Source organism: Chelon labrosus (assembly GCF_963514085.1).
Source record: "Chelon labrosus genome assembly, chromosome: 20".
Lineage (NCBI taxonomy): Eukaryota > Metazoa > Chordata > Actinopteri > Mugiliformes > Mugilidae > Chelon > Chelon labrosus.
The window spans coordinates 24838933-24854740 of NC_140353.1; the positions used below are offsets into that span (position 1 = coordinate 24838933).

Genomic DNA, 15808 nt, shown 5'->3' on the forward strand with positions numbered 1-15808 from the left:
CTGTTCTAACTTGTTCATCTTGTTCATCTCTCTTTTCTTTGTTGTGTATTTTGTACAGACTGTTTCCTGTCTGTACATCCACCATATGTGTGACTTCCTCTGCAGTTTAACAACGTTGCCCCTGCCACATTTCCCATATCCATGTTCCCCACCGCACCTCTGTTTCCCTCTGTATATGTTGGCAGTATGTCCATATCTTTGACAGTTAAAGCAAGGAATAGGAGGTGGGATATATTCTCTCACTCTGAAGCTTACATAGCCGACCATCACTTTCTCTGGTAAATTTCCATCATTAAATTGTAGCAATACTGATTGATTGTCAACCTATTCCCCATTTCTAAATGCTTTCAGACGCCTGATTTCTGTCACTGTCCCCCCTTTGAGTTCTTCCTTCAGCTCTTCCTATTGGTGGGAACTTATCACTCCCTTTACACCTTTTCTTACACTGACCATCTTCTTCTGCTTAATTTCTTTTGACTGCAGTTTCATCATTCTATTACGCTGTTCAACAGTCCTACATTTTACAAACAGACTTCCATTACGCAGTACCTTTGCGATTTCAATGTCACCACCAACTGCCTTCCTTAATCCATTGGTCAAAATGATTGGGCTGACCGATGTTATCTCCTGCCCTTGTTTAAACTTCAGAATTACTTTATACTCCTCTATCATGAGCTTATTCATGGCTTCCCTCCTTTCCTCCTCTTCTTCCAAAGCCCTGACAATATCCCTTGACTACTACTTTTGTCCTTTTTTCCTCCTCTGCGTTTCCTACCGTTCACAACTCGCCCCCATTCTGCATCCATTTCATCTTCTTCCGATATCTCACTATTACAGAGTTCAGATTATGCCACACCGCCTCCACTTCTTCAAACTTTTTCCAAACCGACGACAACCAAACAACCTTCCTTCCACACCGCTAACTTCCTCTTCTCCTCTTTCTTCTTCCCCGCAAGATCTTGCTTTGCTTCTGAGCCTTTACAGCTAAGCACAGAGCAGCTTAGTTTACATAACTGGACCGTTTCATTGTTGATGTGCATTGATGTGTCATGTTCAAAAGAACTTTGTTTTGATGGGCACGCCATGTGGCCAATTACATGTGAGGACTTAGGATCGTACCATTATGTGACAGCAGAGAGACGGACAGACGCTTTGGCTGTCTGTGTAAGACAGCAGACAGCGGTGTGAAAGAGAGTGCAGGCGCACGTAGTTATGAGTGACACCCATAAACTAAGCAGCATCTGGCTGAAATTTAAAGAACACAAACCTGCACAAGGACGTTTATACAATTTGTTTACCGAGTTTGGTTCTGTTTTTGCTTGTGTGGATTTGATTGCAGTGTTTTGCACATTTCTTTGCACAATTAAAGTTTAAAACAAAAGTAAGAATGCTTTTGTAAGAAAATAACTGCACAAATGAAACACTTGTCAAGCTTCTCATACAAAACACTGAATCCAAAAGAGTTTATCAACACACAAACTATATGTATTTGCTGTGTTGAGCAAAAATATTAGGCTATTAACAATACTAAATAAAGAGCCGTTTGGGAGCCGAAAGAAACGGGTCTTCTTTGGGAGCCATGGCAATAGAGCTGGCTCTCAGAAAAGAGCCAAACTGCCCATCACTAATGTACATCAATGTGGCTTCCATTCGCTTGCGTGTTCGCTACCTGTATACGCGGAAGGAGAGGCTGTCTGAAGCCCTGTAGGCACCATAGACTGACAGGTCACAATGAACTAATTAGAAAGCTAGATTTTCATATACTTTATCATCCTTCATGTCGCCTTTAAATATGTTGAATTTGTGAGAAAAAAACATTTTCATTAGAAATAAGTCAGTGGAAATCTCCCAGTAGATTTTGAAATTTGCTCTCATTACTTATCTAATCAGTGAGCTAGGTTTTATTCGAAATTCTTAATTATGGCTTGGGAAAAGTTAAATTCATATTTCTGTATGAATGTTTTCTGATAATACAGCAGAAAAGACAAATTATGTCTAATGTAAAGTCGGTTTGCCATTTGGAAATAAAAAGAGCTGGAATGATATTACAATCTAAATGATTATTTAGCTAAGCTTGACATATTGGATTATTTTACATATTCACAGATTCATGATATTTCATGATATTTCTATTTATTGAAATGTTTAACTTATTTTTAACACTATTATTATTAATTTGTCTATTTTTTTTCCTTGCCCTTCCACTTGACAAATAATCTTCTAAGTGTCTAACATAATATATACACTGCCTGGCCAAAATAAAATAAGTTACTACCAAAAAAAAAGGTCACACACTCTGCTGTGGCATTGTTTCGATGAGCTGCTACAATGTCACAAGATTTATTTCCATCCAGTGTTGCATTAGTTTTTCACCAAGATTTTGTATTGATGATGGGAGAGTCTGACCATTGCACAAAGCCTTCTACAGCACATCCCAAAGATTCTCAATGGGGTTAAGGTCTGGACTCCATGTTGGCCAAATCCATGTTTGAAAATGATGTCTCGTGCTCCCTGAACCACTCTTTCACAATTTGAGCCCGATGAATCTTGGCATTGTTATCTTGGAATATGCCTGTAACATCAGGGAAGAAAAAATCCATTGATGGAATAACCTGGTCATTCAGTATATTCAGACCTCATTCTTTGGGCACTTAATGTTGCTCAACCTAGACCTGACCAACTGCAGCAACCCCAGACAATAGCACTGCCCCCACAGGCTTGTACAGTAGGCACTAGGCATGATGGGTGCATCACTTCATTCTTCTGCCTCTCTTCTTACCCTGGTGCGGCCATCACTCAGGAAGAAGGTAAATCTGGACTCATCAGACCACATGACCTTCCGTTGCTCCAGAGTCCAATCTTTATGCTCCCTAGCAAATTGAAGCTTTTTTTTCCTTGTTAGCCTCACTGATTAGTGGTTTTCTTAAAGCTACACAGCTGTTCAGTCCCAATTCCTTGAGTTCCCTTTGCATTGCATGTGTGGAAATGCTCTTACCTTCACTATTAAACATAGCTCTGAATACTACTGTTTATTTTTGTTTGTTTTTGTTTTGTTAATTTGATTTTACAAAACTTTTAAGTGATCACCGATCATTATCAGTCCGACCACATCCTTGGATGTTTTCTCTGCTTGATGCACGCCAATAATTTGACCCTTCTCAAACACACAAACATCTTTTCCAAGATGACGGGATGTGTCTTTAGACTAGCCTGGCTGACGCGACTGCACATCTCAATGAGATGCTGGTCTGGAAACTACGTGTTCATTTTCTCGTATTTGAGGCGTGGTTTTACAAATGCCTAGAGCCGTTTATTGGGCGCTACGAATGTCTATCAAATGCGCCTGGTAATTCCCATGCTGCCTTGCGCGCGATTCATAGCCAATCGTATCAGTTATACCAGATGACGTATGTAGAGCGACAGAAATTCGACGAGGAAAAAGAAGAAGCTTTACTGTCCATGAGAAGACGATGGCGTTTAATGATTATTGCCGTTTGTGCAAAGTCAATATGAGGGTAGAAGGCATATACGGTCACTCTGCAGACCTATTGTATCCAAAAAAATACCGAGTCTATCTCGCTAAGCCCCATAGCCTTAGCCACCAACGGGGCTAGCTGGTAAATAAGGTTTTTGCCAAAGCCTGTTGGTAGCAGAGCAAACACATCCTTCTTGGCAATGAAGTCTTTCAACGCCAAACGTTGCTCTTTTTTTAAAATAAACTTGCGTTCTAAGCTACTTAAAACACTGTCTAAGGCTGCATCGAACGGTAACGTTAGGTCCGCTGCCATGTTGGATTAACACACTACAAGCTTCGGTGTCGCGCATAGACGTCGTCATCGTCTTGCTGCCCCCCCCCCCTTCTTCTTCTTCTTCTTCTTCTTCTTCTTCTTCTTCTTCTTTTTATATGGCGGTTGGCAACCAGCTTTTTGGTGCATTACCGCCACCATCTGGACTGGAGTGTGGTTCAAAAGGTCAACCTACACTTTCTTAAATTCTTTTTAATAACCCATTACCTTCAAAAAAGAAAACAAAAAATGAAAACAAATTCCACCAGATTCTCTCTGCAGTATATCATGTAAATTTAATGTCATCTGGTTTTCACTAAGTTGCGAAATCAATCTTTGTCTGGCTTGATGGTATTTAGGACAATACATAATTACATGCTCTTTGGTCTCTTGACTATTGCAATATTCACACATTCCATCAACATGTTTTTTCATTGTAAATAATGTTCTATTTAATCCTGTATGTCCTAGCCTCATTCTAGATACCACATCTTCTTCCTGCTTACTTCTGCACACATTCCTGCTCCTCCCCACCTTTCCTTGAATGCTATACAGGTGTCTCCCAGACTGTTCATTATCCCATAAAAATTGCCATTTTCCATTTATTTTAGATTTAATTATGCTCTTGACTTCAGCTTTGCTGTATTTAATATCTACCTCTATATCAGACTTTCCTGCTGCTTTATTCGCACATTTATCTGCTAGTTCAGTGGTTCTCAAATGGGGGTACGCGTACCCCTGGGGGTACGTGAAGGCACTCCAGGGGGTACTTGAGATTTTAAAATCTACATATATTTAAAAAGTAGCATCCATGCAAAAATCCTTTAAAAATAATTATTTAATAAATATTTCAGGAAAATATAAGTTCATAAAATTAATTTTATATTTCAGTAGGCTATTCACTTTCATTATCCTAAAAACCCAGAGTTCCCCCCATACCAGGATGGTTCGACCCAACCTGTCACGTACCTGCCATCACCTGTCAATCACTGTTAAAACTCAAACGATGGAGTCGTGGTTGAAGCGTAGCGGCAATTCTTTTGAAAACACGGAGGGACAAGTGGCAAAGAAGGCCAAACCACAGCCGGCAAAATTCCGGCTGTTTCTTGAAGAGTATGTTTTATTTGGATTTACGTCCACAAGTTGCAACCCACCCAATGCACTGTGTTTTTTCTGTGGGGAGAAATTAGCTAACAGTTGCATGAAGCCAGCACATCTGCAGCGTCATCTTAATACAAAACATGGATGTCACGTCGGTAAGTTTGTAGTAATGTTAAGATGTCAGTCTTCTTTTTGATTCTTAGAAAGATATTTTAAGATGATAAATACTTTTATTTTTAGCAATTTCTGCTTTTATTTAAAATTAAGTTAATGACTTCTTTTTGAGAACAGATCTTTTGAATTATGAACATTTAAAAAGTTTAATAAATTAGACACTGATGGCACAGTGCTCTGTTTTAAGTCTTTTTTTTCTCAAGTAGAAATGCTTTGCGCTGGTTAGGGGGTACTTGGCTGAAGAAATATTTCACAGGGGGTACATCACTAAAAAAAGGTTGAGAACCACTGTGCTAGTTCATTACCTCCTACACCTATATGAGCGGGTACCCATATAAATGCAGTACTACTACCAGCTTTAAGCAGATTGTTAGCTAGTTGGATTATTTCATACACTATATCTTGTCTAGATTCAGAGTGACAACGTTTAAGGCTTATTAAAGCTGAGCTGGAGTCTGATGCAATCACAGCTTGCTTAGGTCTATTGCTCTCTATCCACAACAAGGCCATCCATATTGCTATCATTTCTGCTGTATATACAGCTAAATTATCAATAATTCTTTTTGCAAATTCAATGTCTAATTGAGGGATAACATACGCAACTCCCATTCTTTTATCAGTCTGCTTAGATGCATCGGTATATAAAATGACTGCTTCTTTATATTTGCTAGCTATGTAACTCTGGACCCTATAATGATCAACTTCTACATCCTTCTTTTCCTCTAATAAGCCCAAGTCAACTGGGACCTCTGACAGCAGCCAAGGAGGAGAGACTGGATATGCCACTGCAGGACTTATTTCCAGAGCACTGATTCCCATAGTTATTACTTTTTGCCTTATGGTCCAGCCAAAACTTTTAATTAGGTAATTCTCTCTTTCTTGACATTGATATAAAACTGACTGACTTATGTGTTTTTCACTATGACCCTTTAGATTTGCCCAGTACACAAGAGACAGCTGGTCTCTTCTAAGATGGAGAGGCATCTCCCCCATCTCTACCTGGACTGCTGCCACTGGCGTTGTCTTAATTGCCCCACAGCATAGCTTCAAACCTTGATTTTGTATGACATCTAATTTTTTAAGTGATGTTTTAGCAGCAGACCCATACACTACACACCCATAATCAAATACTGATCTCATCAGCCCTGTATAAATGGCTTTTAAAGCAGGTCTACTTGCTCCCCATTCAACTCCACGCAGACACCTCATCACATTCAACACTTTCTTGCATTTGTCAATAATTTTTTGGATATGCATTGTCCAGGTTAATCGTTTATCAAACCAAATTCCCAAATATTTGAAGAATTCTACTCTCTCTAAATCTGCCCCAGATAATTTGATTTTTACATTTAAATGTATTTTCTTCCTAGAGAAGAATAAAGTCTTTGTTTTGTCTATTGATATCCTAAACCCCCATTGAAGGGCCCATTCTTGGACTTTGTTCACTGCCTGTTGCATCTTATTAACCACAAAGTCTATGTTTCTTCCCTTTTTCCACATTGCTCCATCGTCCGCAAACAATGCCACCCCAACTGAATTCTGTATATTTTTAAAAACATCATCAATCATTATTGAAAATAACAGTGGACTAATTATACTTCCTTGTGGGACACCATTTTCCACACTGTATCTCTCACTTAATTCTCCATTTATTTTAGTTTGAATTGTTCTATCAGATAAAAACCCTTTTATCCACTGGAACATTCTTCCCTTTATTCCCAATATTTTTAGCTTTATCAATATACCTTCTTTCCACAACATATCATATGCCTTCTCAATATCAAAAAACACTGCCACTACAGACTCTCTATTCACCTGAGCCTTCCTTACTGTATCTTCAAGACATACAATGGGATCCATGGTGCCTCTACCTTTCCTGAATCCACTTTGATAATGCTGCAATAGTCCTTTGGTTTCAACCCAATACGTAAGCCTATCATTGATCATCCTCTCCATAGTTTTCCCCATTTGGGACGTTAATGCAATAGGTCTATAATTACTCGCCATTTGGGGATCTTTTCCAGGTTTCTTAATAGGAATAATTATAGACTCCTTCCATACTCTAGGAATACAACTACCTATCCATACTTTATTATATAGACTTACCAAAACATCCTTCCCCTTATCACTTAAGTTCTCCAACATGGAGCATATTTTATCTCCCCCTGGAGATGACTTGCCTAATTTACTCAATGCCTTATTGAGTTCAGATTTTGTAAATAAAACATCCAATACCCCTTCTTCGCTATCCTCATTGTTAAACACATTCTGATATTTTTCAATTGTTACTTCTCTTTCTCTCTTCTCTTCATGATTTAAGTTCGCTGTGCTGTGTACTTTGACTAATGTTTTTGCCATTACCTCTGCTTTTTCCTTATTATTGGTGATATTTTTTGTCCCTCAACCAGCATTGGGTATCCATATTCCCTTCCATTCCCTTTCATTTTTTTAATCATGTTCCAAACTCTCTCTACTGGAGTAGTTCGACCAATAGAATCACAGAACTTTTTCCAATGATCTTTTTTAGCTTGTCTTATTGTTTTCCTAACAATTGCCTGAGATCTTTTATATTGAACTAAATTCTTAAAATTATGTGTTCTTTTTAACTCCTTAAATTCAATTCAATTCAATTCAATTTTATTTATATAGCGTCAATAACAATACAAATCGTCTCAAGACGCTTTACAAAAACCCGGCCTTTAAACACTCTGTTTCTCTCTTGAATTGCTTCTTTACATTCTTTAGTCCACCATGGTACTATTTTATTTAATGTCTTAGGCTTAGTTTTAGGAATTGATACTCCTGCTGCAACAACTATTCCACTGCTAATTTCGTTACACAATTTCTCAATATCCTGATTTTTATCAATAGACAGTATCAGTTCATCACTAACTTCTCTATACTTATCCCAATCTGCTTTTCCTAAAATCCATCTCTCTTCTCTTACTTCATATTCATTTCTTAACTCCACTCCTATCTGAACTCTAATAGGATAATGATCACTCCCTACTGTGCTTTCCCTCAGTACCTTCCAATCACATTTATCTGCAATGGTTTTTGTGACAATAGTTAGATCTATTGCTGACTCTGTACCCCTTGCCACATCTATTCTGGTACCAGACCCATCATTTATACACACTAACTCTTTTTCTTCCATAAATTCTTCCACTACATTTCCATTCACATCATCCCTCTCTCCCCATAATGTACTATGTGCATTAAAATCCCCACACCAGATAATTCTCCCTGTCAAATCCTTCCAAATATCCTCCAGTTGCCTTATCTCCACTTGTCTACACGGGTTATAAAAATTTATAATTGTCACCTTATCTTCACTTGACCATACTTCTGTGGCAATGTATTCCAAGTCATTCCCCTTCTTTATTTCTCTATACTGAAGTCCCCTTTGTATAAAAATTACAACTCCTCCTCCTTTACCTATTTCCCTATCCCTTCTTATAGAGTTATACCCCTTTATTACAAAATTCAACCTAGGCACTAGCCAGGTTTCTTGTATACAAATAATATTAGGTTTTTCTTTTAAACTTTCAACATATTTCTTGAATTCTTGACCATTTGCAATTAAACTCCTAGCATTCCACTGAAGTATAATTAAAACCATTATGCAGCCCCACTCCATGTCTGTGATTGTTGTGCTTCATCATTAAGAATGTCTCTTACTCTTTCCCAAGGCATTCCCTTTGCATCCAGATATTTTTCAGCTGACTTAACGATTATTTTAATTCTTTCAGTTCTACTACTGGTCTGTGCTGAACAATTGATTATGTCAGCCATAAAGAGCACAAAATCACCTTTACTCACAATCAATGTATCTTCTTTTAATTTATCACATTTTGCACATTCCCTTGCACCTTTAGTTCCATCCTTTAAGCTTATTGTTTCTATCGGTACAGGTCTTGGGACTTTCTTAGTTGCCTCTGCAAAGGAAACACCTTGGACCACTTTAATTCGCTGTACCTCCTGCATTCTTTTGTTAGCCTCACATCCACCATATGCTGCGCTATGTTCTCCTCCACAATTACAACATTTTAGTTTTACCCCCTCTTCACACTTTCCATATTCATGTTCACCACTACATTTGCTACATCTTTGTTTACCCTTGCATATTGCCGCCACGTGCCCATATCTTTGACATTTAAAACACCGCAGTGGTGGAGGAATGTAAAACCTTGACATCATAACTCATGTAACCAATAAACACTTTATCTGGGAGTTTATCTTCCTCAAAAGTTAACATTATTGATAGACTATCACATCTATTACCATTCCTTCTGGTTTTAAGTCGTTTTGCTTCCCTTACTTTAACATTGTTTATTCCTTCTTTCACTGAATCCACTGACTCACTTAGAGGAATCCCTGAGATTACACCTCTAACAAACTTTTTGCCATACGCCATTGAACACTTCACTCGCTGTCCATTTAGTTTATCTATCTTTATTGCTTTCTGTTGTTGTTCCTCATTTTTACATATTACCAGTAAAGAACCATTCCTCAATTTTTTAGCGCATCTTACCTCCCCAATTTCTTTATGTAGAGTTTTAGTTAGTTGGATTGGACTCCACTCATCAAAAATTTTTCCCTCTTGCAACAGTTTGATAAATACTTTGAACTCATCTTCATTCCTTTTCATCGTTTTTATTTCCTTATCAATGTCACCATTACCTGAATCGTCTCTATCTTTAGTTTTCCGTTTTTTTTTTACTACTACCTTCCACTTTTCCAAACTCCCTTGTCCAACATCCATCTCCCCATCCTCCCTTCCTGGTCCGTCACTTTCCGACCCCTGACCATTCACAGTCCAGTTGTTGCCAACCGCCTGAAGCTCACGATCAACAAGCAAACATCTACGCTCCCTTCCTCCAGATGCCGCCATCTTCCCCGTGCTCCAAACTTTTCGCCCTTTCTGCTGCCCCCCCCCCCGTGATTGGTTCCCTATCTCAGGCGCAAATATGGGCGATGGTTTCCAGACTGCTTTTGCAGCGAGAATGAAATCGCGCGCAAAGCAGTATGGGAACACCCAGGCTATCTTTAGACACGGTTGTTCAAGAAATTAGAAGCTATTCATTGCATCAGTTGGGGTTAAATAACTTGTTGCCAGCTGAAAGATAATGTAGTAATTATCCAATAGGAGACTTGTACCTATTTGCTTGGTTTAATCCAGGTGGCGACTTTTATTTATTTATTTATTTATTTTGTGGCCAGGCATTGTTTATTTTCCTCTGATGTATTTGTATAACTGTATTAACTTTTGATAACCAAGAAAATATCAAAATGTGGGACATCAAATTATTTGTAGTAGCTAGACCATTCTATACAAAATTGTGAACCAATGGCCAGGATGTGATATCAAAATATTAATTTGGTAAGATTTTGCACGGTTGTGCACAATATGTGTTTTTGCAAACTAATATAATATCACATTAATACTGTAAAATTATTCTCGGCCATGACTTGTCCAACTTTCTAGTCATGTTTATCAAGATGACATGGCTCCTCCCTTTTCTCTTACTGAATGCAATCAGTAAGATCTGATGTTGGACTTATCGAAGGCTGTACCACAGTGAAGTGAAAATAATCTAGTACACTTACAGTAAGTTAGTCGCTCCACATTATCCTGAGAAAATTACAAGCCAGAGTACCACATTGAGACTGCATTTTGTCTTTTTTTTTTAAATTTATTTTTTTATTTTTTTATTTTCATATTATTTTAATTTCAGGAAAAAAACAAAACGTGTGATTTAGGTATAAATCTGAAGTTTGGCTTATTATTCCGGTTTATCGTGTTTATTCAGATGACATGGTTCCTCCTTTTCTTTTTCTCTTACTGAATGCAAATGAAACACCTGATGTTGGTTTTATTGAAGGCCATACCACAATGAAATGAACAAAATCGAGTACACTTACAGTAAGTTAGTCTCTCTACATTATTCTGAGACAATTACAAGCCAGGGTACAACACTGAGACTGCATTATGTCATTTTTTTTTACTTTCATGTAATTCTATTTCGAGAAAAAAACTAAAACAAAACTCAGGAGTGTGAATTAGGAATAAATCTGAAGTTTGACTAATTTCCTTAATTTCACAATAATAAATGTGTATCTACTTTTATCTCAGTACCTATTTTGTAAACTATTATGTAAAAAGCACAGGGTAAGTGGGAGGAGATTGTTAGTTATTTTCCTATCAGACACTTTAAATGCACATTTCCAGTGCATAGTGAAAGACTAAAGGACCTATTTATTCCAGCCAATTTACAGAATGTGTTATTGTGAGCCACTTGAATCTCAGATTGTGATTTTTCTTAATGCTTATTTACCTCGATTTTGGTTAGCCATTTTATGTCCTTTTACTGATTCCCTGCCACATGACTCTTATATGCAGAGTCAGCCTTTTTATTTATCATTTTGTCTTTGATTATTTAAATGACGTAGGTTTTGTAAATATTGTGCTATGTGTTATACCATGTCTTGTTTATTTGACATAGAAATATTTTAAATATAAAAACACAGAACATTTTGTCTTGGTAACTTTTGTTGTGAAATAAAACAAAAAAACATGAGATTTTCATAGTGGATGTATTTGGATTAAATATTTGTTGACAAAATGTCCACTGCTTTAATTACCATTGATCTAAAAATAATGTAAGTTTCATGATTTATCATGAAGTGACATTATAGCTATACACATATACATGCATAATCTAATCATGTCTTGAACTTTAACAGTATTTTATTTTTTATTTTTTCATTTTAGTATTTTAACAAAATATTTTGAAGCCCATGTTACAAAAGCATACAAATCCTCTGGGGAGTATACTCCGTAATTAATATAGTCATTTCTGCGCAACCTTTCATAATTTTCAGATAACATGTTAAAAGATTTTTAAAAACAGTTCTTTTTTTCTTTCAGTAAGGTGCTCTGATTTAAAAAAAAAAAAAAATGCTGGACTATGGCACTAAGTCTGCTCCTTCAGCATGGATGACTGACTGACTTTGGCCTCATATGACTTGAGCAGTTGATCAATGTTGATGGCTGGATCACTGATAAGGTTTCTCCACTGTTACGACCCATCTGGGTTTCTATAGCCATGATCTTAGCTTTGCCTCTTCACTTCTTCATGATAGAAGATATATCCAGAAACATACTCTGAAAAACACACAAAAATGGTTTGACATATACAGTACAGGCACAATTTTCATATTTGAGATAAACAGAAAGAGATAAACATCTGTCAGTTTCTTAATTAGTGTATGGAGGAAGAACACGATGTGTAAAATTGTAAAAACAGCATTAACATTACATATCACTGTTGTTTAACTGATAAAATTATTTACATAAATTTCCTCAAGGGAGTCTTATGTCCCTTAAAGATATGGTAATAAAACCATGCTCTGTTCATTTCAATGAATTTCAATGATTTGGAAGCTGGTAATTTGTGTACAAATGTAATTAAGAGATTTCAACTCTATAGCTCTCTGGGTTTTTGAATGATTAATCTGTAAAGTCAATATAGTATCTAACTGCAGATTCAATACATTTTTTAGTGATTCACATTGATGATTGTTCACAATCTTGCTGATACCTTCATATTAAGCATTTTGGTTTTTCTACCAGCAGACATACATGAAGGTAATAACTGTAGCTATATAATAACAAGTAGCTATATACACTGACTGGCCAAATAAAAAGTTACTACCAAAAAAAAAAAAAAAGAGACCGCCTTTAGCTTTGATTGCAGCACACATTCTTTGTGGCATTGTTTCGATGAGCTTCTGCAATGTCACAACATTTATTTCCATCCAGTGTTGCATTCAATTTTTCACGAAAGTCTTGTATTGATGATGGGAGAGTCTGACCACTGCACAAAGCCTTCTCCAGCACATCCCAAAGATTCTCAATGGGGTTAAGGTCTGAACTCTGTGCTGGCCAATCCATGCTCCCTGAACTACAGCATCATCATCTTGGAATATGCCCGTACCATCAGGGAAGAAAAAATCCAGTGATGGAATAACCTGGTCATTCAGTATATTCAGGTAGTCAGCTGACCTCATTCTTTGGGCACATAATGTTGCTGAACCTAGACCTGACCAACTGCAGCAACCCCAGATCATAGCACTGCCCCCACAGGCTTGTACAGTAGGCACTAGGCATGATGGGTGCCACACTTCATCTGCCTCTCTTCTTACCCTGATGCACCCATCACTCTAAAACAGGGTAAATCTAGACTCATCAGACCACATGACCTTCTTCCATTGCTCCAGAGTCAAATCTTTATGCTCCCTAGCAAATTGAAGCTTTTTTTCCCTGGTTAGCCTCACTGATTAGTGGTTTTCTTAAGGCTACACAGCTGTTCAGTCCCTTAAGTTCCCTTTGCATTGTACGTGTGGAAATGCTCTTACGTTCACTATTAAACATAGCAATGAGTTCTACTGTTGTTTTTCTTTGATTTGATTTCACCAAACATTTAAGTGATCGCCGTTCACGATCAATCACATCAATCACAACCACATTTCTTTCTTTTCCTTAACATATTTGCCACGACCACGGGATGTGTCTTTCGACATAATTGTTTAAAAAATGAGAAGCTACTCATTGCATCAGATAGGGTTAAATAACTTGTTGGCAGCTGAAAGTTAATCGCCCATACCAATTTGCTTAGTTAAATCCAGGTGCAACTTTTGTTTTGGCCAGGCATTGTATATAACTATAAATAAACTATTATTCACTAGAAAAGAATAAAGGTTTCACTTAGATTATCGAGCACAACCTGTGATGCATTACTTAACCTTTGAAAAACAAATGGTAAATGTCTGAGGTTGATGTTTCAGAGTGTGGTATGTAACTTGGTGGCATTTATTCTTTACTTACCATTGACATTCTCCGGCCTCCGGCAGGCGGTATCATGGGCATGTCCCCCTGCAGAGATCCTAGTTCATCTGACTCCTCTGAGGTATGTAACGAAGGGTTTGTGGAGCTGCTTACAGATGACAAGCTCTCAGAAGGTGGCCTGATCATGAAGCTGGTCTTCCTGTGGTTGGGGATCAGAGCATTGCTTTCGTTTGACTCCTTTCTCTTGTGTTCATTGAAGTCTCTGACAGCACTGGTCTTTAATGTTCTACTGGACAGTAAAACTTCCAAATGACTGGGTTGAAGATGTTCTACTACTTGATTATCCTCACAACCTATCACATTCATTTCCACAGTGGACATAACAGAATTCCAGGTTAAATGGTGGTCCATTATGGCTGCATCTGTTTGTGACTGTTCATCTTTTTGGGGTGGTTGGACAACACAATTCTGGCCAAACATGGGTGCTATCCTAGGCTGGGGACAGAAGTAGCTGGTCTGACTGGGTCCCACATAAGTTAAGCTATTGACTCTTGGTGTCACCTGCTTGGCTTTGAGTCCACTGCTGTAATGAGGAGGCTTCATTTCTGCCTCTGGAATCACGTTGAAGGTCCCAGTTAAAGGCCCATTAAGAGGTGATACATTAGTCATTACACAGAGCTGTGGTACAGACACCTTCTTCTTGGACTTGTAAATCAAACTATCTTCCTCTGTGTACCTCTCTCCACAAAGGGTCTGTTTGATTTGCCTGATGCCTAAGTGGGATATTTCCAAAATGTTTAGAAAAAGTGACACAGCCGCAATGGCAATCATGAAGACCATAAAGATGGTCTTTTCTGTGGGCCTGGAGATGTAACAGTCTACACTGTTTGGGCAAGGCAGCCTCTCACACTTATAGAGTGGTTCCAGTTGAACCCCATAGAGTAGATACTGGCCCAGGATGAAGCAGACCTCCACCAAAGAGCGGGTAAGGATATGGATGATGTAGGTTCTCAACAGCGAGCCTCTAAGAGGAGCCTTCTTAACCTTCCTGTGCTCATCCAGCCTCCTCAGCTCCCTCTCCATGCGTTTATGTTCTTCCAATGCCAATTCAGAATCGTCCATCTCCTCCTTCAGTTGGGTCCGTCGGCGGTGACGTTCCTTTTCCAGCGTACGAATGCAGTAGAGAGCATGGCCCATGTAGACCAGCGAGGGTGCAGATACAAAGATGACCTGCAGGACCCAGAAGCGAATGAGGGAGATGGGAAACACATGGTCGTAGCAGACCGCCTTGCAGCCTGGTTGATCAGTGTTGCAGACAAACTCAGACTGCTCATCATCCCATACATCCTCAGCAGCCGCTCCTAGGATCAGCATGCGAAATATAAAGAGTATGGTAAGCCATATCTTGCCCACAATGGTGGAGTGAATGTGTACCTCTTCTAGGATGCTGCCCAGCAGGTTCCAGTCACCCATGGTCAGCTTCTCACCATTTTACTGCCACATAGTCAAACTAGGGAGACACAGCATGCAATCACAACTCATTAGTCTCATAAAAGAGGGGACTATAGAAAATATTAAACGGCTGAAATCTAAAGTAATTCAGCTTGTTACAACTTGGATAGTAGTTTTGTAACTCATGCTACAAAAATAATAACACGTTTTATATTTACATATGATAACACTACATTGCAGGTAGTGATTACTGTTCATACTATGAACATCACTAAAATAACTCCAAAAATGCAAGAAACACAAGCAGTCACATAATCAAACAAACTGCAAATAGGGTAAACTTTACGATTATCACCCACCTCTTCCTTGGAATAAACAAAACTGAATGTAATAGTGTCACAAATGTCACAAATAATTCCTCAGTGTGAAGTAAAATGTGTAAGTG

General features: G+C 38.2%; 1 protein-coding gene across 1 annotated transcript; it reads right to left on the reverse strand.

Annotated features, from left to right (window-relative positions):
* Window positions 1-12189: 12189 nt before the first annotated feature.
* LOC311505296 (gap junction alpha-10 protein-like) lies at window positions 12190-15384 on the reverse strand (the record flags this gene model as incomplete). Its single annotated transcript, XM_084568777.1, has 2 exons — window positions 12190-12228; window positions 13951-15384. The coding sequence occupies 2 exons, from the start codon at window positions 15382-15384 to the stop codon at window positions 12190-12192; spliced, it is 1473 nt and encodes a 490-aa protein (XP_084424903.1).
* Window positions 15385-15808: the final 424 nt, after the last annotated feature.